This window comes from Falco cherrug, chromosome 7, assembly GCF_023634085.1.
Source record: "Falco cherrug isolate bFalChe1 chromosome 7, bFalChe1.pri, whole genome shotgun sequence".
NCBI classification, from domain to species: Eukaryota; Metazoa; Chordata; class Aves; order Falconiformes; family Falconidae; genus Falco; species Falco cherrug.
Genome location: NC_073703.1, coordinates 841849 through 869440, shown reverse-complemented (window position 1 = coordinate 869440; position 27592 = coordinate 841849). Strand labels below are relative to the sequence as shown.

Here is a 27592-nt window from a genome sequence, read left to right as displayed (position 1 = left end):
CGTAAATATTTAGGCAAGTCTATAGGTTTTATTGGTCCTGTGTAATAGGTGTAGACATCTGAGAGTCTGGTCTAAATCATGAACATTATAACCATTTGCTCATCGCAATCGGAGTGAATTAATTAATCGATTTGTCACGGGATGCAGTGATAGGTAGTTTATTTAGTCTGTGAAATGACTGCAATGTCTGTGATACTTTAAAGCATCTTGTATATGCAAGGTTTCTCAGGCTACGCTGCTTTGTTTCCAGCAGCCTTCCATGTCATTTAGGGTAAATAAAATACAAAAATTAAATAAGGAGAAATAAATTGTTTCATTTAATTTAAGAAAATAATTAAAATTAGTTAAATTAAAAATAAATCATGAAAAAGGATCTTTCTCTTACTGCTTGGCATACTTTTTCCCTTCCTTCCAGTAAGGGGTTTTTGTACCTCATCGCTACAGTTAAGCATGAATGCCTCTTTGTTGCATCTGAAGACAAAAGCCAACCATCAGAAGTCAACTGTTGAGGGCTAGGAGGCTCAGTTCAAATTTCTGTTTTCGTTGGAGGTAGGAGAGCGGATGCCCTCCGAAAAATGCTGCTGTCAGCTGTGTGCCATATGTCACATGGAGGAATACCAAGCTGCATAAGTTATTGATTTATTGTTTGGCAACACGCCACTGCATGTAACTCACATTTGGGGGGAAAAAAAAGGATGCTTAGAGTATGTAACTCATATTTTTTAAAAAAATATATTTTAAAAGGGTACTTAGAGTTGTTTAAGTGTTATCTTTAGGACAGGAAGATTTCAAACTACAGGACTGAAATAAAACACAACTGTGGTTATCACTGGTCCCCCAAAGCATTGCCTGGGGTCCTTCCCCCCCAGGGTGGTGCATGGCCAGGGCGGGATCCAGGGAGGCTCCATTTGCCACCCCCTTGTTTTGGGGCTTCTCCAGATAATGAAAGTTCATAATATATAATACATAGTAGAGTATTTTATATATACATTATATAATGTCATAGAATACTTTGAGTTGAAAGGGACCTTAAAGATAATCTAGTTCCAACTTCCCACCTATAGAGTATGTACTATATGGATCCCCCATGAGTAGTGCTCTCAAATATGTGTAATGGCATACTAGGTAGGCAAATTAGAAAACATGCTTAAAATATCATTAACAAATACTCTAGCAAGCTTTCTTGGTGTGACGTACTGGTGTGAAAGACTCAACAGTTTTCTGCATTTTTTGTACATTAGAATTACATATCGAAAAGAGACAGGGTCTCATTGCTCTTGTTTTTTTTTAATATGATTCTGTGACCTTCAGTTTCAGACCAGTGCAGAGAAGTGGTGTATCTGTGTTTTTGTGAAAGTATCATGATTGTGGTTGGCAGCATAAATTTCTTGAGATAAATGCACAGAGCTCCTATCTGCAAGTTGGGCAATGTGTAGTTTTAAAGATTCAAGTTCATATTTTGCCTAGTGACTTAGGAACGTGGACTGCTTTACAAATTGTCTTGTAGTAAGGAAAAGCAAAGGTTATATCGATAAAAAGATTATCTCAGCGCTGTCCCTATGTCTTGGCTTTTGCTGATGTTTTTGTGAGCCAGACAAGCTAAGGGGAATGTTACCAGGCATCACACAACATCTGAGCACATCCCCAGGCTGTGCTTGCAGCGCTGCTGCATCTGCCCCAAACCGCCTCTGTTCCCCTTATTCGGAGCTCCTCTTCCATCCCTCATCCCCACCCTCCTTGCTAGAGCTCTCCGAGTTGCAGGTGCCTTGCTCCAGGTGGCGTTATATCTCTCCCAAGTTGCCATCATCTCTTGAGCCCCTTTTTTCCTCTTTTCTAAGCTGGTTCCTTGACTTTTCCAGTTAGATAATGTTTTCTGCTGATTGTGGTTCCTATTCAAATACATTGGATAAATATATATGGGTATGGGCTGTGCCAGGGGACAGTCCTGTCCCCCTAACCCAGCCAGAGCCCTGCACCAGCGGGGTTGGGATTGACATGGGTACACCGAACCTGACTGTCCTCTGGGACCTGGCCCTGAGATGCAATCCAATACATGTATATTTATTTATTTTCAATAGATAGATATGTACTCATGTATGTTATGAAGCTCCCCCTGAAAAAAAACCCCAGAAATCAAAAAAGGATGAGATAAAGATGAAATAAACACAAATTTTTATTTATTAGTGATACAAAAAGTATTTTCTTCCCACACCTTGCTTTGGAGAGCATTACGTGTGATCTAGGGTGCTTCTGTACTAGTCTCCTAGGGCCGGGTCCTGGGTGTTAGTCCAGAATTATGGTCATGGGGAAATTCTGGCACATTCCCAATACCTATGAGCCAAATTAGGCAAGGATGTAGTGAAATCTTCGGTTATATCAGAAAGAAAGCACTAGCAATACTTGTGAGCAACAGCTTTTTTTAAAAATAAGACCTCAGTGCATGTTGATGGATTTTCCTAGGACAGCATTGTGCTGTGTGAGCTCCCTTCTTAAGCAAGAAGATGAGTGAGAAACCTCTAAAAGCCTCTAAAATACTTCAACCCATCCAAAAAAATACCATATTGAGGCAGAACTGGATGGTCCATTGTGACCGTGGCTCTTCTACTTGTTACATGTGAAATTCCTGCTTGGACAGTTGGTTTGGCACAGTAACAAGATGTTCATAGGGGTAGCACAAGACAACTATGTGTGTGTGTATATATATACATATACATATTAGGGAGTACTGTGAGCCCACTGTAAGTGTGAATGAATGAGAAGGGAATCGGGATCAAGTGTATTTATTGGCACAAGTTTGGAGTGGGACTGGAAGAGGAAGAAGACATTTAGCCTCGAGGACCAGTCTGGTGTTGACCATGACCACTGTGGACATCCTCTTCATGCTTCCTAAGCCTGATGTATCTTGCAAGAACTGCATTGATATTTCTTTTCCTCTTTGATAGCAAGAAATTAAAGAAATTAATGTGCCAGCAGATCACACAGAATCGTTAGGCTCACACTTCTCCTGGCTGTTGTAAGAGCAGGTTGGGAAGAAGGATGCTCCTGGAAAGAGAGTAAATGGGACCGTGGCAACATGTATTTTGCTAGCCAGATCATGCAAAACCTACTTTCCCCATTTTGAGAGAAAAATACAATTTATGACTGAAACCTACTGTTGCCACTGAAACGCAGGAAGCTGATTTGAGCTTGGAGATGGGTGCTGCAAAGCTGGTGTAACACAGCCACGTGTGTGAAACCCTGGGCTGCACCTACTATTTTAAAACACTTTATTTAATGATGGACAGTCTGAATTACAATAAGTCAAAATCTTAGGCTGCGTACATGCAGCAAACTGGAGATTGTCAGTAGCCGAAGGATCAGCCCCAAAGAAAAACCAAATTCACTTGCCATTTGCTGAGGAGCCACTGAGAGTGTCACCTTGAAGGAGAAGACCATCTCGGGGAGCACCTTTGCTTCAAAGCCATCTGCCAATGCTCCATAAGTGGTTTGTAACTTAAAACAGGTGGCAGCAGCAGTGCAGTGGAAGGCTGTTTATCAGAACCCCTATGTTGCCATATATTATCATTAAAATGGAGCGGCTTATAAACCTGTTTATAGATTGTGTATTTATAAAGCATGTGGGGATGCATTTTTATATATACTGTCTGTGGATGCATTATTTTAAAAAATATATATATGGCTGTGTGTGTAAATTCCTTTTCTACTTAAATTGAGAACAAACACAAAAATCCTTGTTCATAAACGAAAGTGTCAGCATTGTCAGCCTTGGCATCCTCTTCTGGAGGGATGTCAGGAACTCGAGGTATCTGTGCTGTCTGCAGCGTGTAAGTGCTGGCACCAAAGCAGACGTTGGTCTCATTCATTTGGGAACTCTCTAGTAATAAGGTTTTCACATCTCAAGGATTTATCATATCAAGCTCATTTTAATTATCAAATTATGCCAGGGTGATTCTGCTGGGACTGGCTCTTGGTACCCACCTGCACTTACTGAACAAACAATCCTCCATGGGATAGATGAATTCCTGAATGAACGGATCCTGGGTGGATCTCCTGGGTGGAGGGGTTTCCCCACACCTAGCTGCTGTTTCCAGCTTTGAAAAAGCCTTCCCAAGCTCCCCAAGATGGATGGTGTAGGGTACATATGTATATAGACATATGCAGAAAGGAGCTTTTACAAGGTTTAGCTCCATTAGTTTTTCATATAACAATGACCTACTGTAATGTAATTTTTAAAACATTAAGAATTGTATTCTTTCCTGGAGGGTTTTCAATGTAGTTTGCAAAATACGGCTTCATTTCTCATTTTTGACCTAAGCTTTTGGAGACATCCTATCTTACTGTCCATCAGCATCTGCAAGGCTGATGGTACCTTGTTACTACCAATCAAGAAAGGAAAAACGTGTATGCTTGGGTTTAGTGGCTCTAAGCTTGCATTTGCAAAGGTTTATATTGTTGGGGGCGTCAAGTTGACTTGTAATATTTAATAAAATTTTGAGATTAAATTTAAGCTGGGGAAGTTGGCTAAGAATGGAGAGACGTGAAAAGGGATTTAATTCCTAGTTTCTCACTTTCCAAACACTGCCTGAAGCTGAAGCAGACGGTGTTAAGAGTTAAGAAGAGAGGAATTTCACACCCTTATGTTTTGTCATGAATTTTTAGGCAAAATATATACATTTCGACATCCCATTGAAGCATATGGCTCTGGATTATGTGAATTTTTGTGAGAAGAACATGAAGGGAAGCATTCCCATGTGGAGATATGCTGGAAAAAAGGATTTTTCAGTTGATTTCCTACTTTATTTTGGGAATTTTCATTGTATAAATAAGGTTTTCCTATGCCTAGGCAATGAAAGGCTCAGGCAGATAACCTCCTGGGGCTTATCTAGCTCTGTCCCGGCGGAGGTGAATGAGCTGGTGGGGTTTTCCTCTGCTGTTGTGATTTACCCGAGCATTTCTGAAGCAGGGTTGCTATGCTTCTGGGAAACAGAGAATGCCATGTTTCCCTTGCACGAAGTTCCTTGCAAATAATTATTCATTATGTTTTACATTGCCTTCTAATATGCTTTAATTTCCTAGTTGGACTTGATACAAGTTGAAATAGCACTGCATGCTACATTTTATCCCTCTTTTTGCTGTCAGCCTTCTCCCATCCCCAAGAAAGAGGTGAGAGCATCATCCCTGGTTTTGGGTTTAAAATGTTATTTTGGGGGGCTGCTTCTCAATTTTCACTGTGACTAATAGCAATATCCCAATGGTATAAGATGTCTGCCTCCTGCGCACTGAAATGCTGAGATATTTTTGTGGCTCTTAGCTTGCGACAGGCTGTGTGGATGGATGCCCAGCACCCTCCAGACCTCTTGAAATCACAGCAGAATTTTTACCTTTGATATCCTGTGATAGGGTAACAAATTTCATGTATCATGGAAAAGCCCCCGCCTTTGTATTCGGGCCTGATTTTTCACTGCCTTGTGATTGGAATTTACTAATCCCTTGGTTTTGTGCTTTAAGACAGATGGGAAACTTCCTATGTTTTTTATTTTGTATTTTTATCATGTCTCTCCAGTTTCATTTCTTCTCTGGGTTTCTATGCCCCTTGTCTCTTAAATTTTTCAAGATCCTGATCACTCCCCTTCAATCACCTCTTAACTTTACCGTTTGATTTTGGGGAGCAATAGCTCCCAATGAGCATGGTACTGTAGATAAGTGTGAGCTTAAAAATAATATTTAATGCTTTCTCCTCTAATTACGCTTTTTAGCTTTTGTTTTTACTTACTGTTGACTATGGCTGGATATGGAGTAATTCATAATAGAGCGTGTGTGGACATGCAGAGATGTTTTCCAGCACCTCCAAGATGCTGTTAGGCTCATGGGTATATAAAGATATATATAAAACTTTAATTCTGCTGCAGCTTAGAGCGTGTTTGTTTCACTTAGCACCAAAATAAAGTCCTGATAACAGAACTGATCCAACACTCCTGTAAAGATAATGGGACTTGTTTCTCTACGTGTTCAACTATAAAACTATGGCTGATTTCTCTTTGTAGCAGTAGGGTTTCCATCAAGCCTTGCAACCCAGTTGGGAAGGATTTCCTGATGCTCAGCATGCATATTTTAATCTTAAATTCATTATTCTGAGTGGCAGAAGCGGTGTTTGAGCTCTGGGGTCGGTTGTAGGCAGGCAGGGTTTCTCTTTAATAGCGCTTAGCTATGTCTTTACTAGAGTTCCTTTAATCTTCATATGTAAAAAATGCTGGATATTCTGCCGTATGCTGGTTTTTTGATGCCCCAAATTTGACATGCTCTTATGCCTCAGATAATGCTGTATCCGGTAAAGATATTCAGTAAACATTTATGTTCATGTTCTGAATATATGCATTTCAAGGTCTGGATCCACATTTTATGTCTTTTTTTTTTAATGTTTGAACATCACGAATTGTGTTTTATTCAGATCAGCCTGAGCATTTTAAGCTCTAAAAAGCATCCCTTTTAAACAAGAATAACTCGAACTAATGCTGCCTTTTCTTATGAGCCATCTCCCTGCTTAAGCCACATCTTTCTAAATATCGGATGCAGTAATAATGGGTTTTTTCCCCTTAAAGAGAAGCAAAATGAAGTCACTAACCCTCTTCTCTCTTGCGCTTCAGCTGAGTCAGAGGCCAAATCCACGTTACAGGGTTTTGCTGAGCTTGCTGCTGCAGCGAGCGTGCCGGTGCAGCTATGGCAGCTCAGCCCCGCTCTGAGCTGGGTGACAGCATCCGAGAAGTGAGTGTGCTCGCACCGCCAGGACAAGTCCCTTCGGTGACATGTGGTGCCGACGTTGACGTACTGCTAACATCATTGTGGTCAGGGCAGCAGAATTGTTTCTAAGTGCACAACTGGGAAGTATCAATCTCCTCGTGGTGAACATACAGGTCACCTCAAGAGCAATCAGTAGCATCTCACCCAGTAATTAAATGAAAATATGGAGCTGCTGGACTCTGAAAAAAAAAAAACAAACAACCCTGAATATCTTTTTTTTTTGTTTTTGCTTGATTTCTTTTGCCAACTTTGAGAGCTCATTGCTCTCTTCTCCAGTGAACTTGCATTGCTCCACCTTCCAGCAGGCCAGGTTTCAGCTATCCAGGGATGGGAGGAGTATATCTGTACATTTTTATTGGGAGTAAGGATGCCAAAAATCAGACTCTGGACTTTACTGCACTAGAAACTCTTGCATATAGTGGTAATGTCAGTGGTTTGGTTCTCTGTGTAAAGATGGTCTTCTAGGAATAGGACATTTGAATTTGCCCATAAACATAGATTAGTTTTAAGTCAAGGTAGAAGTCTAAGCTGGTTTTTAATTAAACTCCAGTTTGAGGGGGTTTTGTTTGAATGGGCTATGTTTCATATTGTCTTCATCTTGTTAAATGAAAACCTCATGTTGTTTGGATGTAATTCCTTAATACTCAAGTGCTCTGCGAGGACCCTGCATCCATCAAAGGATGGCAGAGACTTCATTGTCGTACTCAGGAGTGAAGAATATTGTGGAGGCAGCCTTTCAGGGTGTCTCCTGAATTCTGCAGAAAGACGGTCATTAGAAGGGGAATACAGAAATCATACACAAATCATATAGAAGATTAATAGCTGAAACTTAATTGAATACGTCTAACGTATACATATGGACAGCAAGGATTTTACCCTAAAGCTTCTGCTTTTATGTGGTCAATTTGCACAGTGTCCTGCAGACCAGCAACACCCAAGGAATTCGATTGGTCAGTCACAAAGCCGCAGTTACTTCTCCTGGGTTGTGATTCTGAAGGCAATCCAACCAATAACTGGAAAAATGCTAGGAAAGAAGCAATAAGGGGAATTTTTTTTTCCATTTAAGCTTTGGAGCAATTGCTCTGGAATAGTTCCTGCTGCTGCGTACCCACCTGTCTTGAAGTGGGAGCGTATATCTGAGTTATTGTGGAAAAGGTTATTAGTTGAGGACTTTAATCCCTCTTCGTATTTGGCCAACACAGCAAGAGGTTGCATTGGGGATGGAGGGGAGGGAGGAATGGACGGACAGATGTGGGGAGCAACCCCACAGCCTGGGAGTGAGTGTTTCTGACCTAGCCCAGGGGAAAAAGAAGAGCAGAGAAGAGAAAATTAGCCAAAACCCTGCAGCTGAAGAAACCAAGGCCAGGAGGTATGTGATGACTGGCCCTCAGGTCACACACTATCTGTGGCAGAGCTGAAAAAGCCTAAAAAAAGTAGAGACATTGAAAGAACCCTGGTCTTCTATGGTCATTTACTGGAGTATATTTGAAAAACCGAGAGCTAACATTGCTAATTCGTTATTTTGCACCAATCTTAGGAGTAGTAGAAGTTTTTAGTCTGGGCAGAAGACTTTCACAGCAATGTTCATTTTGCAGCTGCCAAATGTCATACGTGGAGCTGGGGATGTCGAGAGGGCTTCTAGAACAGAGTGATGGTGTGGTCCAGGTTAGATGTATGCAAACATAAAACTTGAGATAATTGGGGGTTTTGGGGGAGAAAAATTATGTAAAGCCCCCAGACAAGTAGTTCAAAAAAGTGTCATAATAATAAATATGTAAGGCAAGTAATGTGTAGCAGGCACCCATCACCACCAAAATAAAGGTCTTCTGTTATCATCACAGCAAGGTTTATTGCTCGCCAGGTGCTCAGGACCAGCCCTGAGCAGGCAAAGCTGGGGCTAATGGACCTGCATGTGATTAAGTGGCTGTCAGAAGCAGGCGGTTGATAAATGATGCTGACTGCAATTACTGCTGCACCCATCACTGTCTCTCTTTTAAATCACTCAGGAGAAGCTCACGCTCGCTCAAGAAATATGCAGTCTTTTACAGTTGACTGGACTGCCATATAGAAGGATTTTTCCTGACTTGTACTGAAAATGCAATGAGTCTTAGTCAAATATATGATTTTTAAATGCCTATAGTTTAGTAGTGACTGGTGAATGTTATTCTGCATGCCTACTGTGTCCTGGTTGCTCTGCAGGAACCTAAGAAAAAAAGAAGAAAAAAAAAAAACAAAACGAAAAGAAAACATGAAATTCATAATATGGAGTTGTTCCTTATTTTCAAGATTATTGTTTTTTCCAGTGGTATGTGTTACGTTTTGAACCTGAAAGGCTTTAGGGCTGTTAGAAACTCCTTCTATACCTGCACACGTGTGCATAGAGCGTGTATCATTGATGTAAAGGTATATGATGTTTCAAATAGTGAATTCAGGACCTTCTATGTTTTTTAGCAAAAATTTCCTTGTGAGTTGTGTCAAAGCACTTCAAGCTCTAATTCTAAAAATAATATATGTTGAGTTCATGTTAATTTTGGATGAGGAGAGTTGGAAGAACATATTTCATTTTGAAGTTTTTTGCTGGTATTAAAAATAAAAGCAGAAGCAGCAACAAAAATGAATCGGATGGTTATAAAGGTGCACCATATTAGTGCAATTTTGATAATTTTCCCCTTTTTTTCATCAATTCTGCCATCGAAATGTCTTACGATAGAGAAGTAAAAATGCAGCTTGGATTGGTAGGACTTTTTCCAACACAGGGAGTAAGGTGCACTTCCAATATCACTGGAGTGAGTCATAAGTCTTGAAAGTGTATGATAAAAATTACGATTTTTAGACTCTGCTTGCTTCCAGATGCCCAAAAATAATCTGTGCAGAAGACTTCTCGAAGTAATCCAGTTGAAAATGTATCTTGGAGGAGAGAACCTTTATAAAAGAGCAAGGGTTGGAGTTATTTTGGTGGAAAATAAAGGGGTTTTTTTCCCCTCAGCATTGGATGTGGGGACAGATCCTCACTTTTACTGTAAAGGGCCATGGCTCCGCTCATCTTGGAGCGGGGATTTCTACTAGCTGGAGCTCTCTTGGTTAGCCCTTACAGCACCAGCCAGTAATAGTGTGAACTACAGGAGAGTGGACCCCAGCGAAGCAGGAAAGGCTGTTCTATTGCTGCTCCTTTGTAATTAAATTATTTTTTTCTTATAGCAACTAAATACTAAGTATTAATTGATGCAAATACATCATATAGCGCATTAACAGCAAGCCAGGAAAAGCAAAGCCAGATGCAATGATGCGCAGCATCTGCAATAGGCATGGTCTGCCATATACCTAACCTGTGTCTGAACAAAAGTCTGGTACATCTGGAATTGTAAAATGCTGCATGGTTCCCTGTTGTCCAAGTGGTTCTTTATCATTTTCTTTTGCATCAAAGAAAATATTGGTGGCATATTAGCAGAAGAAATGTTCATTTTGGTAAATGGTGCATCGGCTTCTGCGAAACCCTTTGAATTTTAGTTGGTTGTTTGGTTTTTTTTTTTGCTTGCATACAATATTGTTACAATATCTGGGGGTATTTTTTAGGAGGAATATAGAGCAGAAGGAATTAGTTGGCACAACATAGACTACATAGACAACTCCAGCTGCATCAACCTGATCAGTAAGAAGCCGACGGGCCTGCTCCATCTGCTGGATGAGGAAAGCAAGTGAGTAGGAAACTGGTTTTGCTGGTGATATTTGTTTTTTCACATAAAATGTGTTTAGGTCTTACCTCTTGTGGTTTTTCCCAGAAAGATGCTAATAGCTCCCTGGGCTGATTTATCTGTGTCTCTGGTTTTGTTTCCAAGGTGGTAATGCAAACAGTGGAGACCCAGTGAGCTGAGCAAAAAGCCTTAACAAATAATAACTAAAATTCTGTTTCAAGAATTTCTTCTGTTAAAGGGAAAGGCAAAGGTTTCTGCTACTTCTCTCCTCATATCTCTCCCTGTCTCTTGCGGTGTAATGATGTGAAGATGCTTGAAGTTGAGCAGAGTGAAGGGAGATCCAAGCACAGGAGTTAAAGCAGGTTGTGTGGGTGCTGTTACAGATATTTAAGGTGGATTTATCAATTTACTTTTAAAAATTAGGCCAGAGTGAACTGAGGGCATGTACATAGGGGCTGTGCTTCCACAGGATTTTGTGGGCATCAGGGTTGCAGCTCAGATTTCCATCCTCAGTTATATCCATCCAGCTTGTCCCAGTAGAAGCTATCAGATGAGCACGTGGCTTCTGGATCTGCCTTTGGATGGAAAATTGTGAGCGTAAGGGATCTCTTGCCAGAGGTGCGTGCCAGTTTTCTCCATGTGAAGGGCCAGGAAAGGCCAGGTGGTTTTGCTGGTATCACCTTGGATCCATGTGGCTCCAGTCCAGGGCACGCGCTCGCCTCCCACCATTTGCTTGCAGGTTTCTCCTCCGTTTCTTGTCTTGTTGACCAGATGCACGGCAGTGATGCTTCCCCGGTGCCCAGTGGTACTGTACCAGGCTAAAACAGCTTAAATTAGGTAAAGTTGAGAAATATACCCCTGCCAAGCTGGAGATTTACATAAAGTTTGAGGGTGGAGAATTGGCTTGCTTTTACCAAGAGGCTTCTTCTCTCCTGTGCCAGGATCAGTCAAGTAAGTCCTGAAACTGAAGTGAGGTTTGTAGGCAGAACAGCTCAATGTTTCATAAATGTGTGAATACCCCACAGAAATACAAGCAGTCTGAGCCTCAAAACCAATGACAGAAGCTTGGGGTTTCAAACACAGCTGCCCTGAATAATTTCCATGCAGTGAGCATACAATGCAGTATACCACAATAAAAATATACCTATTTTTGCTTTTATAACTGATTTCAGACCATTACTAAGTCAGTTAAGAGTTCTTCAGACACCAGATATACCTTGTATTTGTGTATAACCACATGACAGCATGCAAAATAGTGCTTGCCTAGTTCTTCAGGCACAGAAGTGGAAGCTCAGAATATCTCTGTTTTCCTGTTTGTGGCCAAGGAAGATGTGTAAAACCTTTTTCACTGGGTTTACAGCTATTTTGTTTTTAATTCTTTCCACTCAGTTTTCCTCAAGCCACAAACCAGACACTGCTGGACAAGTTTAAGCGTCAACACGAAGGGAACTCCTACATTGAATTTCCAGCAGTCATGGAGCCAGCTTTCATCATCAAACACTATGCGGGCAAAGTGAAGTACGGAGTGAAGGTCTGTCACCCAGCTGTTCCCCAGCAGTTGTTTTCATTTAAATCATCTAGCTGTGATGGTGGAAGGAGAGTCCCAGAGGCTCCAGAGGGGCGTTTTGGAGAAGGTTTGGCTAGAGAAGAGACATGGGGGTCAGGAGGGAAGTGTTTGGTGAAAAGCTTGGCTGAAATGAGAAGGTGATGGGGATTGTGTCTTCCTGATCTCTTCCACTTTGCAAGCTCTGTGTGTTGGCATTTTGGGGAAGAGTTTAGGGACTGCACTGAGTTAACGCTGTGTCCAAGGAACAGGTTGAAACTGGGTGTTTGGTAGCCTTCCGGGGCTTGGTTTGTGTAGAAAACTCTATGGTTTTTTCATCCTTAGCTGTTTTATGATACAAGTCACATGAACATAGGTCTCAGCATCTCACTGCTGCAGGTACTTTTTGAAGTCCCATACAAATGATTTCAAATTTGACCCTGTTTCTATTCATGCCAACTATCAGCAGAAGCAGTTCTGGTGGGCAGGTGAGCCTGTATGAGAATCAGCCCTAGGATTTACAACTGCAAATCTGTAATTGTGTTTCTGATGCAATGAATGCATGTGACAAACTTAAGCATCAGCTTTGAGATGCTTTGCAGAGCGGTGCTTTGGGATAAAACAATTGTTTTCTGGACAAAAAGAGACATCCAATATGGGGGCAGAAAAAAAAGATAGCAGCAGGATTCAGTAGTTGTGCTGTCCCAGGGACAGCATGGCAGATCTTACCCAGCGTATCTTGTAGATATTGTTTATTTTCCTTTCTGTCCTTCCTTTTTCTTCTTCTTCAGGATTTCCGTGAGAAAAACACTGATCATATGCGTCCGGACATTGTAGCTCTCCTGCGAAGCAGCAAAAATGCCTTTATCTGCGGCATGATTGGGATTGACCCCGTGGCCGTCTTCCGCTGGGCAGTCCTGCGGGCCTTTTTCAGGGCGATGGTTGCTTTTAAGGAGGCAGGAAAAAGATACGTGGAGAAGAAAACTGGTACGTGTGCTGATCTCCTAATCCTAGCACCTGATTTTCACCAGCAGTTTAGGTCTAATATATTACTACAGTACTTTAAGTAGCCTAAATTCTTAGGAGCTCTTAATCTATTTAAAAAAAAAAAAAAAAATCATTAAACCAGTGTTTAGATTTTTGCTATGTAAAAGTCACATCTTAAGGTATGTTTGGATTTTAACACATTATAAGAAAATATTTTCACTTTATTGCTGCTTTAACTTTTCCTCTTTGTAGGATGCATATGTAGGAAAACCTGAGTGATTCAGAGACATAAAAATTATTCAGCAAATAAGGCAAATTATTTTTGCTAGGATTTCTTGAACTGTTAGTTACGTCCGGAAACAAAAAAAGGCAATAATTCTTCTCTATAATTTTTCATGCTGTTCACCCTTTAAGCTGCAAGGGACCGTGTCTCTTGTCTAGCAAAATTCATTGCTTTGCAGTCATCCAGAACCACCTCATGCCGAACGTGGGGGCATTAAATTAAAGGAAAGTAATGGTGCATCATCATGCTGTGGCAGGCAATGCCTGGCTGTGCTTTTAGACCATTTCTCTGCATAAAGCAATTTCCAAAAGATGGGTACAAGCTATTACTATTAATTTTTGGGCACAAGAGGGCTTGAAATTCATGATGAAATTAGAGTCTCAGCAGGGAAAATGTCAGCTGAGTTAAAATTAAGCATGGGGCTGCACCATGATGTTTTTTTAGTCTGAGAGCTGTGCATCAAGAACAGCTAGGGAGCCTGGGACAAGGAATGTAGATACGGAAACTGTACAAGCGGAAAGAATAATTTTCTTGTTCAGGGCAAATAATAGCATCCCAAGAAGAGCAGAAGGCAAAAATCAGCTTTCAGCTTATGAGGCTTTTCCTCTCGAACACTCAGGGGCAGCGTAAGAGAAAAGATATTTCTCATGAACCAGGGTCTGTCTGATAATGATAAAAATCTGTTCACAACCTTTGGGAGTAAGAACAAATTTCAAGCCCTGCTTCACTTTCTGTATCTCTGGCAATCAGTCGTGCCTGCCATGCTCACCTTCCCACTAGCTAGCTTTCTGCTTTTCATTCTTGATTTTGTGGCAATAATTTGGTTCTATCTATTTATATCTATATATATAAACATATAGGTATAAAATAGTCCAGAAGGTTTTCAGACAGTTCCAAGACTCAGTTCTTGCATTGCCTTTTCTTTCTGCAGCAAAACTAATGAATATCAGGTAATGACTGATTGTATTTCTATAGATTCTATACATTTCTATGATTTCTAAACCTTTTCTATCCTGTGATGCTGCTCTTTTATCTATCTGGTATCCTTTAGCCTGCTTTCAAATGGTTTTGTGCTTTGTAACCCCTGGGTTTTGAGAAAGGAAAAGGAAAAAAAAAAAAAAGAGGGGAAAAAAAAAATCCAGAAAGCTGGGTAAGATTGGTCTTAAGCTTCCCAGCAATCCTCAGATAATTTATAGCCTGAATTTCTTTCTACGTGCATCTTCAGCCTGAACTGGGGAAAAGTCACGAGCAAGTCACCATTACATAGGCAGAACTAGTGGGAAGAGATTACCTAAATCTAATTCCTGTATTGAAGTACGCCATATCCTTGTAGGGAAAGCTTGCTCTAGCCCTACAAGTGATGGTGGAGCTGGGGCTGCTCATGTCCAGCTGCCTCTGCCCTCACCTGTCCCCTCCTAGCGTGACTTCTGCCCAGGTAGCACTTAGCGAGGTGAGATCCGTAGCAATGTTTTCACCACGCTTTTGCTGGTGACACCTCATGCCCATCTCCTGTTCAGTTGTCCTCCAAACCGCCCCGATCCTGCCAGGGCATCACAAAGCGGATGGCTGTAGCAGAGGCAGGCCTGAGCAGAAGTCTTGGCTGGTGTCCGGCCGGTGGGGCGTGCTGGTGCAACACGGCACATCCACTGCCGGATGCTGGTGGTCCCTCCTGCTCCCCAAAATAATGCAGAAAAGCCCCAATCTGCTGCTTTGCATCTATGGCAGAAGGCATTTGTGAATTATTAAAGAATTGCTAAAATTACCCCATCTTGATAGCCAAAAGCAGGCAACCAAAGACAGCATATGCTTTAGGTTTATTTTGTTCTTTTACCAAACCTTGCTGGCTTTAATTAGCCTGATTTGAGTGCCTTACTGCCCATGGACTGTGGAGCTTTTCATGAAATTACGGTAGATTAGCTGAGAATAACTTCACACCTGTACAGTCATCCAAGTGTGCACGCTTAATATTTATGCCTAAGTTTAGAAAAGGCATGCTGCCCCGTCCTGGGTTTCTGAGGTCCTGTCTGCTGCTGCTACCATCCATCAGGCAGGTGTAATGCTGAGTAGGAAAATATCTGAAGATTTTTTTGTTTTTTATTTAATGCCCTTTGCACTCTTTTGTCTTTACCTGTCTGAAGGCATGTCCGAGTCATGCTTGCAATACCCAGTGGGGATTTTAATGAAAAATCTCCGGCTTATGTGTAAGCAGCTCTGCAAAATTTTGCTCTGCTTTCTTTTTGCATCATCCTTTTGGTTATCTTCTCTGTGCCAACCAGTACTACGGCTGCTTATGTAAGGATAATCAGCACTTTTTCCTGCTAGCTTTGGGGACTCTTTCTTTTTTTCATGCTGCTAATATCCTCGTAGTGCAGCTGTTGGTGACTGTGCAATCGTTCTTGGTAACCTGGAGGTGAAGAGCAGCAAAGCGGGCATCACCATGAAGTTTGTTGTGTACCTTTTTCTTCTGCCTGAGAGATACTTCTTACAGTGCTGCCAGCCCTCCTCGGATTAAACATGCCAGGATCTGGCGGGCTGCAATTAGCTGAAGGGTGGACTTCTTCAATAATTAGATTTTTTTATTATTATTATTATTAAGTTTATCAAGGAGGATTGAGATGGTCCAAAACAACTACATGTTTGAACTACATTTGTTAGTGAACTTTGATTAAAGGAACATTATCAAGCTTTTTAGGAAAGAAATCTGGCTGGTTGACATTTTTTTGCTATATCATTGATATTAATTCATTATACAAAAGCCCCTAATTATTTGTTAGTGAAAACTTGATGGAAGAGCTGGCGCTGTTCATATAAACCAGGCTGCGGAGACTCCCAGCTTTCTCATCTTGGTTTTGCTGGACACAAACCTAAATCCTCGCTCTGGTGAAGGGTTCGTGGTCCTGGGGCTGTGCCCTCCCTGGACGGGCTCCGCATTTGCATTCAGCCAGCAAGGATTGCTCCTTGGGTTAGTGCCCATTGCAGCTGACCTACACGGTAACCCCTTCTCGAAAATGCTCCCATTGACTTCTGCAGATTTATTCTTGATGCTGGGCACCAGAAAACCACCACTACCTCCCCCACCACGCCTCCTCCCCAAAAGAATTAAAAAAACCCCTTTGTGTTTGCCAAGGAAAAGTGACAGCACAGCAACCAAAAAATTGGTCTTTGAGGTCTCACTGAGCAGCATGAAGTGATGTTAATGGGAGGAACATGCCCCTTGACAGTTCCTCTGGCAAGTTCAGGTTGGTTCTTTCTGATGATTTAATGCATTGGTATGAAATGCTTCCATACATGCTGACACAAGGTGGCTCCTCGGTGACCTCATTGCCCCTCAACGGGAGCATGACGTATCCCTTGACTTGGCCATGTAAACAATGACGGAGAGGTGCCGCCCATGGCACAGCGACCTTTTCTGTGGGACCTCCCCTCCAGCCTGTGATCAGAGCTGGGCTGTCAACAGTCCTCTTGCCCAGGCAGTGATGGTTTCTTCCAACTTTCGACCTCACAGCCATCCTGCCTAACTCCAGACTCTGTATCCTCTTCCCTTGAGGAATATGGAACCCTTGTTTAATACAGATAATTTCTGTTTTTCCTTCTAATTGCCAAAATCTGAGCAAGATGTGGCACTGGGATGCAAGATAAGAATTTGAGGTGGCCATGTCCGGGAGCATCTGCACAGTGAATTGGGTATAACACCTGGCAGAGGCACAGAAAGGATTTTTTAAAACAATTAATAAAAATAAAGATTTATCTAATCATCTTTTTTTTGCCCAGATAATCTCCAAGTGATTCTAAAGTGATGATGCTGTGGCTAATAAGGTTTATAAGTAGGGCTGGGATGTGGTCCAGCCCATCGCTCCTGTGCCATGGCACCATGTCCAGAGGACACCAAAGTTAAATTGTGTCAAGTGTGAGAAATGCGTGACCTTTGAGCTCTTGTGTCCTTCGGGCTTGTTCTTTACCCTCTCCTGATTTCTGCTTTTGTAATCTTTCTTTTCTCTCCTTTTTTTTTTTTGTTGTTTTTATTTTGCTTCCCAAGGGCATGATGATGCAGTGCCATGTGCGGTTTTGAAAAGTGTGGATAGTTTTAGCTTTCTCCATCACCCAGTTCATCAGAGGAGCTTAGAGATCCTGCAGAGGTGCAAGGAGGAGAAGTACAGTAAGGCTCCACCACCCACCCTTCCCTCTGATATGACACTCACACACCAAGAAATGGAAACCAGGTGCATTCAGTGTAGAAAGGGTAAAAGAATAAATGCCCAAGAAGCCTTGCAGGATTGAATCGTCTGCCTTATAGCAATGTTGAGCATATTGGGAAATTATTAGGCAGAGTTCGGAAAGTAAAATTAAATGCAAGCCCGTGTCTCTTGAGATATCACGTCATTTTGTTGGTGGTTTCCCTGTTTACTAACTGACGTTAAGTCAGGATGCTGATGCTGGGGTATTTTTTGTGTGTTTTATTGTTGTTATCACATGTGTGATAATAAGTTCAAAGCATTGCAGGTCTGGTAGGAATATTGCTGATATAAGGCACATGGCTGATACAGCTGGAATTTAACTTTATTCTGATTTCATTGGACTTGAAAAATAACTCTAGTTTGTGAAAATACTGTCTCTGAGGGCTTTTACTTAAAACTAAAACATTTGGCAAAGTTATTTTACAGAATGAGTCAGGATGCACTTGGTCTCCGTTTCTTCCTCCTCACTCCTCTGTCACATAATAAACTCATCCTGCATGACAACATGGACGCTCTTGCCTGCACTACTTTGTTTTATATACATATATTAAAAGAATGCATATTTGGTGCTCATATCTTTAGATATATAATTTTTCTGCCATTATTCTCTTCCTTCGTGTTGCACATTAAAACTTACAGAAATAGAGCACTGCTATATGCAGTCTGCAAGGGCAGATCCTCAGCCCAAGTAGCTAACTTAAACATTTTGCAACTTAGGTGTAAATGCAAAACACCCAGTTTTTTTCCGCAGACCTGAGCACGGTAAGTAAAGTAGTTGCATGTTAAGCCCCCACAAATACACTTTTCCTGCTAGAAACCTTATATCAGGTGTCCGTGCTTCCTGCAGCATGTAGCACTGGGGGGAAGCAGAGGTGTTTTAACTGTTAATTTAGACTTTAATGCTTAATTTAGACTGCATTACTTTTTTTATGTAAGTTCCCACCATTGCCACTATTGCTACAAGGAAATACAAAGCAGTAATGCAAACACAGCACTAGCTTTTATTGAGTGGTGGTGTGCTAAGTGACCTTGCTGATACTACTAAGAAACTATTGAAAAAGAAGGTGATTATGAGTAATTTTAATTGCAATCAATTCATCAATTTAATTGTAATTTGTAAGTTAGCTTGGCAATATAGGAAGTTTGAAGGGGGGTAGTTTGCAGTTGCTTAGGTGTGAAGAGGGAAATTCATACAACTCGAGACACTTCGTGCTTTAATATGAAACAGTGACATTGAGCTCAGTGTTGAGCTCAGCATTTTAAAACCTCACTTCTTCTAGACTAGTCGACGCAGATTGGTCTCTCTTAAGGTAAAACCAATACATGGATCTGAGAGTAACATTGCTGTAGTTTGTGAACTGGCCAAGAGCATCTGACCAGACAAACGAGTAATTCATGTTCTCCATTCGGAAATGATTCACATCTTCCCACGGGATGTGCTCCTGTGAGCTGCTTCCCCAGGCTCCATGGCTTTGGCAGGCTGAGCTGGGGTTGGAGCATGTATAATTTTTCAGTCCTGAATTCAGTAGGCTTGGAGGCCCCGCAGGCGAGGATGCTGGGGCTGAGGTTGGCCCTGGGGACTCAGCTTTTCCCAGGAGTCAGGTGAGGTTACATCGATGTCATCCCTGAGAGAGGGACCAAGTTGGTCATCTCCTTGAGATCAACTCAAGATGAGTTGTGCAATTACTTCTAGCTGTGCACACAGAGAGAAAACTAATTGATTTGCTGAATATATTGAGATTCCATTTAGGTCACTTGGTATTCATCTTGTGTAGCCAGCTGATCGCCCTTCCCTTACCATCTGAGCTGCTTCAGTGGTGTCTTTCAGTCTATCAGTTAATTGATGGTCTTCCACCAGAGCAGGGCACTGGGTTTAGACATCTCTGAGTTCAGGACCAAAGCTCTGTGGGTTGAAGTTCATGGGTAAGGAGTAGACTGGGATTATCCAAAGCTCTTCTCAATGAGGGCAAAGACCTATTAGGCATATCAGTCTGTCTTTCTGAAATGCTAGAGCTGAAGAAAAGAGAATGTGCTTGAAAAATCAGAATAATTTTATCCCTGAAGTGTAAAAAAGATCAGCTTGCATCTGAGCAGGGCAAAGGGAGTGAGTGGTTTTCACTCACACCACTGTTCCTTGCATGCAATGTATTATTTGTATAATATGTACAATTCAATAGCCTGTATTCACTGTACAGAATTCTCAAAGCCACATGTGACTCATCAGCTCAAATCTAAAACCTTTTTGCCTTTCATTTCTAAAAACCCCTACTCCGTTTTCCAGAAAAGGGGCTACATCAATATGACAACTTCCATTCAGCTGTGGCATGTATGCGTTTCTTCTTTTAAGAGCCAGGTGATGGCACAGTGTAGGGAAGTGGTGCTGCTGGCAGGTCGGCTGGGTTTGGTACAGCTCAAGCAGCCATCTAACCCTGCTTGTGACTGTAACTGTCATTGACCAGAAAGTCACTTAAGGTGCTAAGCTTGCAGAATCATGATGCGGTGTTAATGCAGCTGTTATCTGGAAGCTTGCAATAGAAATTCCCTGCTCCCAAGCAATGCAGGGTGCAGGTGCAGTAATATTTTGACACAAACTTGTCTTCCCAACTTCAGCCTGACTTGTTAGGTTAGAATGGTGGTTTGGCCTTTTTCTTTCAGGGATTTCTTTGCTGGGGCATGCGGGGAAGTGAAGGAAGACAGTTTGCTCCAGAAAGAAGAGCATGGACAAAAAAAACATCTTAGAAACACCAGTGAAAGACCATTTCTCATGGAATGCTTTATGTTAGAGAAGCCTTCTGTGCCTTAATGCAGAAAGTATCCAGGCATATATACTATATATAAAATAGATGCAGCTATATGTTAGGTGCTTTCTTAGTGTAAAAATAGCTACAAAAAATACTAATCAGCTTTCTGATTATTCCCATTTCTGCCTCCCCCTTTACAACTGGGTTTTCTGTGCTCTAAGCAAGCAATTTTTGGCACATAAGTCCCAGCCTTGAAAGAGGTAAAAGAATGCGCCTAGGCTAAGAAATGTAGCAAAAAATGGGTTAAATGGCAAAAAGAGGGATTAAAAAGGAGGTTGAACTCTAGGCATAGCTAGGCACTTGGATAGATTATTTGGTTTCCTTTCTAAAAACCTCCAGAGCTGGAGATTGCAAAACCTTCTCATGCAGGGGTGATTCGGTCCTGCCTTGGAGCACAGGCAAGATCAAAGATGACCTGTGGCAGCACATTCCTGAATTTTCTTTTGCTTGGACCTCTAGGATATTTGGACACCTTTAGATACAATAATTTAACCAAGTGGAACATCAGCCTTTTCAGGCATTGCCTGCCCAGTGTTCCGGCTTCAAGACAAACTATTAAAATACCTCAACAGGTAAAGGACAGTTGCTGTCCCATTAAGGGGATATTGCCTGCTGAGGTTTGGTAGGAATTCATCTCCTTAGAACTGTCAGGCTCTGAGGAACTGGCACACCAGCAGGACAGGTGCAGACCTCTCTATTTGCTTTGCGTTCATCTTCAGAATAAAAGGGTCCTTAGGACACCATTTAGCTCAGCATCTGGGCTATGTTAAATAGGAAGATGATAAATGTGGGGAGGAGGGGTATGCTATTGCTTCTTCCTATTCTGTTACAAACTATAGTTTAGACTTCTTTCTTTGGTAAAGGAATATACTTTTTGCCCATGTTCAGGTGAGCGCTGCGATGTTTTCTGTCTCACAGAAGTGATTTCAGGACAGTTAAAAAATTGCTTAGTGGTTTTCATGTCAAATTTTACTTTATCGGGTCTTTAAATATCTGTAGTTTAGTGACTTGAAAAGTGTGTTGTTGTCTTCTGTCTTCCTAAATGCTTGGTTGCAAAACATTTCTACTTTGTGGAAGCTAGAAATGTCTGCTTCTGTAGCCATGCATGATAACTTTCTTGGCTATTTATTAAATATGAATTTTTCTAAAACTATCCCTATCAGAGGATATAGGTTCAATAGGCAATAAAGCCTCCCTGTGCAATATATACTACTTGCCACACATGTCCCTGTCCATATGTCTGCAGGAAGGGAAGAAGTGTACAAGGAATAAACTACCATTTTTCCAGGGATCCTACTTACGTTCAGGTGTTTGGCCCATGCAAGCAACTGGGGTGTCCTGTGCACAGTGGAGAGCTTAGGGACATTTTGGACATGCAGGTCACAGGTGGCTGGGCCCCCCAACACAGCAACCTCTTCCTTCACCCCATTTGCTTACTAGCTGGGGGACAGCGTGTCCCTAGCACAACATGCATGTGTGGGTGGGGAATTAGTAGGCTTGAGCAAACAGCATTACTCATAAGGATGATGACTGAAGCAGAGAGGTAGAACTTAGTAGACAATGGGTATGTCGGCATCCTTGGCACCCTTGTATGCGCAGCATATGCCATGACACGTACATGCTCCTCCTTGCTGTAGTCAGTGCTAAGCTATGGCTGTGCTAACGGCTTTTTGGCAAAGAGCCAGGCAGAAACATCTTTTTTTATGTGCTGCTTTAGGTATTACTCGGAAGAGCCCACGGACACCGCTCTCAGATCTCCAGGGAGTCAATACCATCAACGAGAGGACCCAGCGGTAAGCCTCTTGCTTTTATGTTGGCACGGCAAGGAAATCTGGGGTGGGAGAGCACTGCCTGTTGTTATCAATGATTGTATTAATGTTTCTCCCAGCTTGCTTATTGATTTTGTCTTCTCTTCATTCCTTCTCTGCTATGTGATCATATCTAAATATCTTTCCTGACTGAACAGCAGGCAGGGAAGGCAACTTCCCTGCATCAAAAGGCAGCACTTGTCATTGGTGTGGCGTATGAGGTGGTAAGAAGCTTGCAAAAAAAATTAATGAATGTGCCACTGTCAAGGAGATAAATATTTACCAAGGATTTTATTGGTGCAAAAACCCCAATGATATGTTTTGGTACAGAACTGCGTGCAAGTGGTGTGGAGGATCTGGGAGGTTGTGAGGCTTGAGATGATACCCTGTTAAATGCTTGCTTGTTTTTATGGGAAAGAAACATGCTAACTTCACAAATGCTTTTACAGTTTCTATGTACGGGTTTAGTTTTTAATCATTCCTTGAAGGTTCTGGCCATTGAAACAACTACTTAATAAGATCTTTTTGTTTGAGAGTCAGGTCTACGCTTTGAGATGCATCTGTGCCTCTTCTGCAAAAAGTATTCCAAATCCATTTCAGAATTAAATTGCTTATGAAGAAAAATATCTTCATTTTAAAAGGGATATCTGGGCACTGATCCTCCTCCTTTTCTCCAGCTACTCATGTTATCCCTCTGCAGACCCCAGAAAGTCCAATTATCCAAATACCACCTCTAAAGGGGTATGGTGCCTCTCTGCTTCCCTCTGAACAGATGTGTGTGTGTGCTGGGGAAAGATATGATCAAGCATCCTCAGTTCTTTAAAATGATTGCTTGGAGCTGCAGACACTCAGGTGTAACTTCATAGCTGCTCTGAGTTTCACAAGAAGTCTGCAACAAGTCAAGAGGAGTCTGAGACTGTCTCCTGAAACATGTCCATCAAATGCCCTGTAATGGTCCTTGCATCTCGGTGTGCTTCCCTTCCACCCAAAACAAAATATCCTCTAAATATATTATAAAACCTAATTTTTTACTGATTTTTTAATGCCAAATGGCCAAGACAGAAATCAGATAAATGTTGTTCCTTTTTTTTCTAGGGGAACAAAAGTGGCTTTTATTGTCTAGCTTTGTTTACCACATGCCCTCTTGAGTGCTATCAAGACTAGAATATCCCTCATGCCCTGCATGTCCTCCCTTTGAGAGTGGTGGTGCCACCCTGCTGAAGGAGAATTGTATAAAATTCCATAAAATTGTTGGATCAAATTAATAAATTTGTGCCAGTTCTCGAGTTTGGGCAGAAATCCAGCTTGTGCAAGCAATCTCACCTTGTCATGGGAAGGTGATGCAAACCCTGGTTGTCCTCACACATCAGTCTTTCCCACCCCTCCTTTTCTTTCCCCTAATGCTGTAGCTGCTACAGCTTTAATCTGTTGGGTTACGACGGTAGTAGGTACATTGTAACATTTGAAGGAGAGAAGGTTGATGTCTCCAAAGGTGACGTTCACTGTTTCTAGCATGTCTGGTTGCACAGGTTTCCCTAAATATGATGTAATGTGAAACTTTGTCCATGTGGAGATCTTCATGTGTAGATAAGAGAAGTTCTGCAGTTTCTCTAGCAAGCCTTCAAATTTGATGTTGCTGTATGAAGAACATCTGTGAAATGGGATGGGGCTTTTCCTGACTGTCCAGGTCCAGTTTTGGAGGCACGTCAGTGCAGGAGCTCGGGCTGCCGGCATTTTCATAGGCCAGAACATTTCAGTTATCTCAGTGAGGGGCCATTGTAAAGGCAGGGAAACTCCTTCTGTCCCAGGCACTGAGGAGGATGTAGTTCTTTACTGTGTGGTTCAGTCTGTGGTCGGCTCTTTTTATTTGGCTTAACCCAAACCAGCACAGCAGACAAGTTGCCTTAAACAGCTGGGATCAAGGGCAGCAGCTACTGTGTCTTCCTTCATCATCCTCAGCAGTTGTATCCTAACAGGGTCAGGACAGACATTTTATTCCATTTGCTGATGTATTTGCAGAAAATATACTTTTGAAGCTGTTCTAATTCCCATGTTCCTCCTGGTGTGTCCTCAGTAGCATGGTCCATGATCTTCGATTCTCTTGGACATCATCAGTGATGGGTCCCCAGATGTCATCCATGCCTCTTCTTTCTGAGAGCATAAACCGGACCTCTCGTAACATCTCTACAACCCAGCCTGCACTTTCAGAGTAGGCAGAGGATTTTGATCCCTTTCATTGTGGATGAATTTGGCCTGAAGAATCATGTCACACTTGATAAATGTCGGTATTTCAGTTAAATTGCGCTTGTTGAGCAAGAAGGGGTAAATACAGGGGTGAAGGTAACACATGTAGAAGAGAGATTTACTTTAACAGCTTTCCAACAGATAGACAGGCAGGTGATTTATGGAGCTAAATTAAACAGGAATTTGCTTTCAAAGCCATCTCATGATCATGCGGTTGCTGATAAGTCTGCGTTGTACATCCAACCCACAGGATAGCCTGGGGCTTGCTTCTAAAAGCAGATCTGAGTTATGACATCATGCAGGAAGTCACTGTGGAGGCTTTAGCAAGCCAGGCGCTCTCCTCTGATCTCAGGAGAGAGCGACGGGTGGTTTGCACATGCTGGCAGGGGCGGACCAGGCTTCAGCGGGGCGCTGGGAAGCCAGCGTGCCTTGGAAGCGGCTTCCCTGCCCGTCGAGTAATGAAAGCCATGCCATTGCTAACCCAAACCACTCGGGCTGTCGGTTTTCCTGATGGTTTATGTTCGTGAAACTGTTTTGTGTGCAGTGATGTCTAAGGGGCATGCAGGAAAGCAGGTGTTGATCAGACTGTCTTGAAACAGTTGGTTGGGCTTGGTGAGATGATTGACCCCCCAAGTACAAGAAGGGCTACGTCGATTGCTATGTGCACCATCCTAAAGTGTCCATAATAAACAGAGCTCTTGGTTTATGTCTTTTTTTCCCCTCTATTTTTTCTTCCCCAAGGCCACCTGGGAATTTCTGAGTTTTTCTATTCCTTGGTGTCTTGTTGTGAGTCCATATATCCACAGCCGGTCTCAAGCCTGGGAGTGCATTGAGGTCAGCCACGATTGATGATGGGTTGTAGATTCCAAAAGTGGCCATTGATGTTCAGTGGTACCCATCAACTGGTGATTTTTGTTTTCCTCCTGCAAATAGGAGGTTTGTGATGGATGGGACCTTAGCTGTAAAGAGACAGAAGGTGGACGGGGGAGATCACCTGGATACTAACACTTCTCGCTGGCCTTCCTTTAATTGCACAGGCTGCTTAAAAAAAGTAGGTCCTGGAGCACTCAGCTAGGGGTTTACTTTGCTGTGATTTCATCCTTTCTTTTAATAGTGGTACATGTGAAAATACTAATTTCATGGGGCTAGGAAGGAATTTGGAAAGTGCTGCAGCAAGGCAGCAAGGTAACTTATACTCCAGCATCATGTTGCTCCAAGGCTGGCTCCAGGAAAGAACAGATTTACAGGCTTTATTTTTTAATTTCCATGTGGCATTTGGTATTTGCCTTTCCTTCAAATCCAGACTTTAAGGCTAAGGGCTGCCTTGTTGCTAGACCTTAGAAGTGACCGGTGCCGGGGGCCTTTTTAAACCACCATGTCCTTCAGCATCAGAAGACTGGTGCTGCGTTGAGTCTCCTCCTATTCCTATTCCTCCTGTCTGAGGTAGCTTGGGGGGCAGGTTGCAGACCCCACATCCTTCCTTAGATCATCTTTATTTCATATGATGGTTTATACAAGGCTGACAAAGAGTTTAAAATATTAGGGGGGAAAAAAACCCCAAACAACCCACAAACAAAATTAAAAAAAAAAACCAAACCCCACCACCAAACCCGAAGTATTGCAGTTGGGTGCAGCCCAGGAGAGGCTTTGCATAATCCCAGACACCACAGGAAGGCTCCTCAACTCTGGAAATTACTTGCCCTGATGTGGAGTTTTGTTGAGTACCCATTTCCTTTCCTCCAAGAGAGGATTTTGGTTCCTCTCACCATTCCCTTCAGTCCTTCTGCAGCCAGGCGAGCATTTTGGGACACCAAAGCAGCTCTGCTCCATGGCAGAGCGGACAAAATTTGCCAAGTGATTTGTGATCAGGGCCCGGTGAGTGTTTCTGGGCCAACCCGGTGGTGCAGCTGGGGCTGGCATCCTTCATTTGCGGCAAATGATTAATCTGTCACAAATGATACTTGCTTTTTCTTTTCCTGATGAAACGAGTGCATGAATTGAGAAGACAAAGTCAGCACCAGCATCATCTGAAGTAGTGACTCTGTTAATGATGGCAAGGCTGATAGGAGGGGTCATCTTGTATTCTTCAGATCACTGAGGTATCTGTAGACCCAAGCCTTCTGTCTGGGCGAGCTGGAAGCTGTTCTCCTGCTGATAGTTCGATTCTTCTATGAATATTTGATTTTTGAAAGGTGCTTAGGTAGCCGAATGTTTCATCCGGTGTCTGGCGTCATGAGTTCATCCCATGGGAGCAAATGAATGCTGATAAGAATAAAGCGGCGACTCTCATTTTCCACTGATGCACTGATGGATTTATTATTTATTATTTTTTTTTTTTGGTCGTAGAACCAGGGGGGTTTATATCTTCCTAACACTGCGTGGTGTTTGGTGTTGCAGTGATGCCTATGCAGTTGGCTGGAATGGCCGGATGGGGATGCGGCACAGCAGGCTTGCCAGCCCAGGCACCTTCCTAGACAAAGATGGGATATTCGTCAACGCGACCAACAGCAAGCTGCTGGAGAGGGCCCATGGCATCCTCATGTCAGTACAAAAGGAGGGGATTTTGGCTTTATTCCTGGAGCTTAATGAGCAGCATGGGCAGTTAAAGGAATGTAGATAGCCAGAATATAAAAATATCAGGGTTTCCAGTAGACTTGGAGACATTTCACAGTTGGGTCAAAGCGAACCTGGTGTTTTATGCACCTGATTTACTTAACTCTTATCATTCATTTGTAATGACAGACGCAGGGAAGAGAGAGAAAGAATGAATCTGCTGGTCAAACCAGTCTCAAGATATGACAGTGATGTAATGCAGTCACATTTTTTAACATAATATCAAAGTTTCCATTACAAATTAGGTGGGGAGACAATGTTGATGATTCACACTGCAGCCTCATCAGAAGTTTCAGAGAACATCGCCAGGGTGGCTGGAGTTCACACGGGGTATGAGAAAGCAGGAGGGTGGTCAGTCATTTTGCGATGCCGCTCCCTTACTTTACCCAAATTACCGGCATCCCCATCATTTCCAGTGTAAGGATTCCCTTTAATTGGATACCTTCCTCTCAAACCTGTGCCACTACATTTGTAAAATTAGTTTGTAGCATGCAGAAGCTGCCCAGTTTCAGTGCAGGTTATAGGAAGCAGCTGCTAAAGGGGACTTGGAAGGGCTTGTTTCATAAACTCCTCCATCCTGCCATTGCA

At 42.3% G+C, this 27592-nt stretch overlaps 1 protein-coding gene across 11 annotated transcripts in view; it reads left to right on the top strand.

Moving 5' to 3' along the window:
* Window positions 1-27592, top strand: part of MYO9A (myosin IXA) — a 184229-nt gene that overhangs the window by 120483 nt on the left and 36154 nt on the right. For 10 of the 11 annotated variants that reach the window (XM_055716037.1, XM_055716034.1, XM_055716040.1 and 7 more), the window contains 6 exons: window positions 10372-10493; window positions 11880-12021; window positions 12825-13020; window positions 17340-17459; window positions 22057-22132; window positions 26789-26932. In XM_055716037.1, the coding sequence (XP_055572012.1) occupies window positions 10372-10493; window positions 11880-12021; window positions 12825-13020; window positions 17340-17459; window positions 22057-22132; window positions 26789-26932 (800 nt within the window). The remainder of the gene's footprint in view (window positions 1-10371; window positions 10494-11879; window positions 12022-12824; window positions 13021-17339; window positions 17460-22056; window positions 22133-26788; window positions 26933-27592) is intronic. The other variant, XM_055716039.1, reaches the window with a different exon arrangement.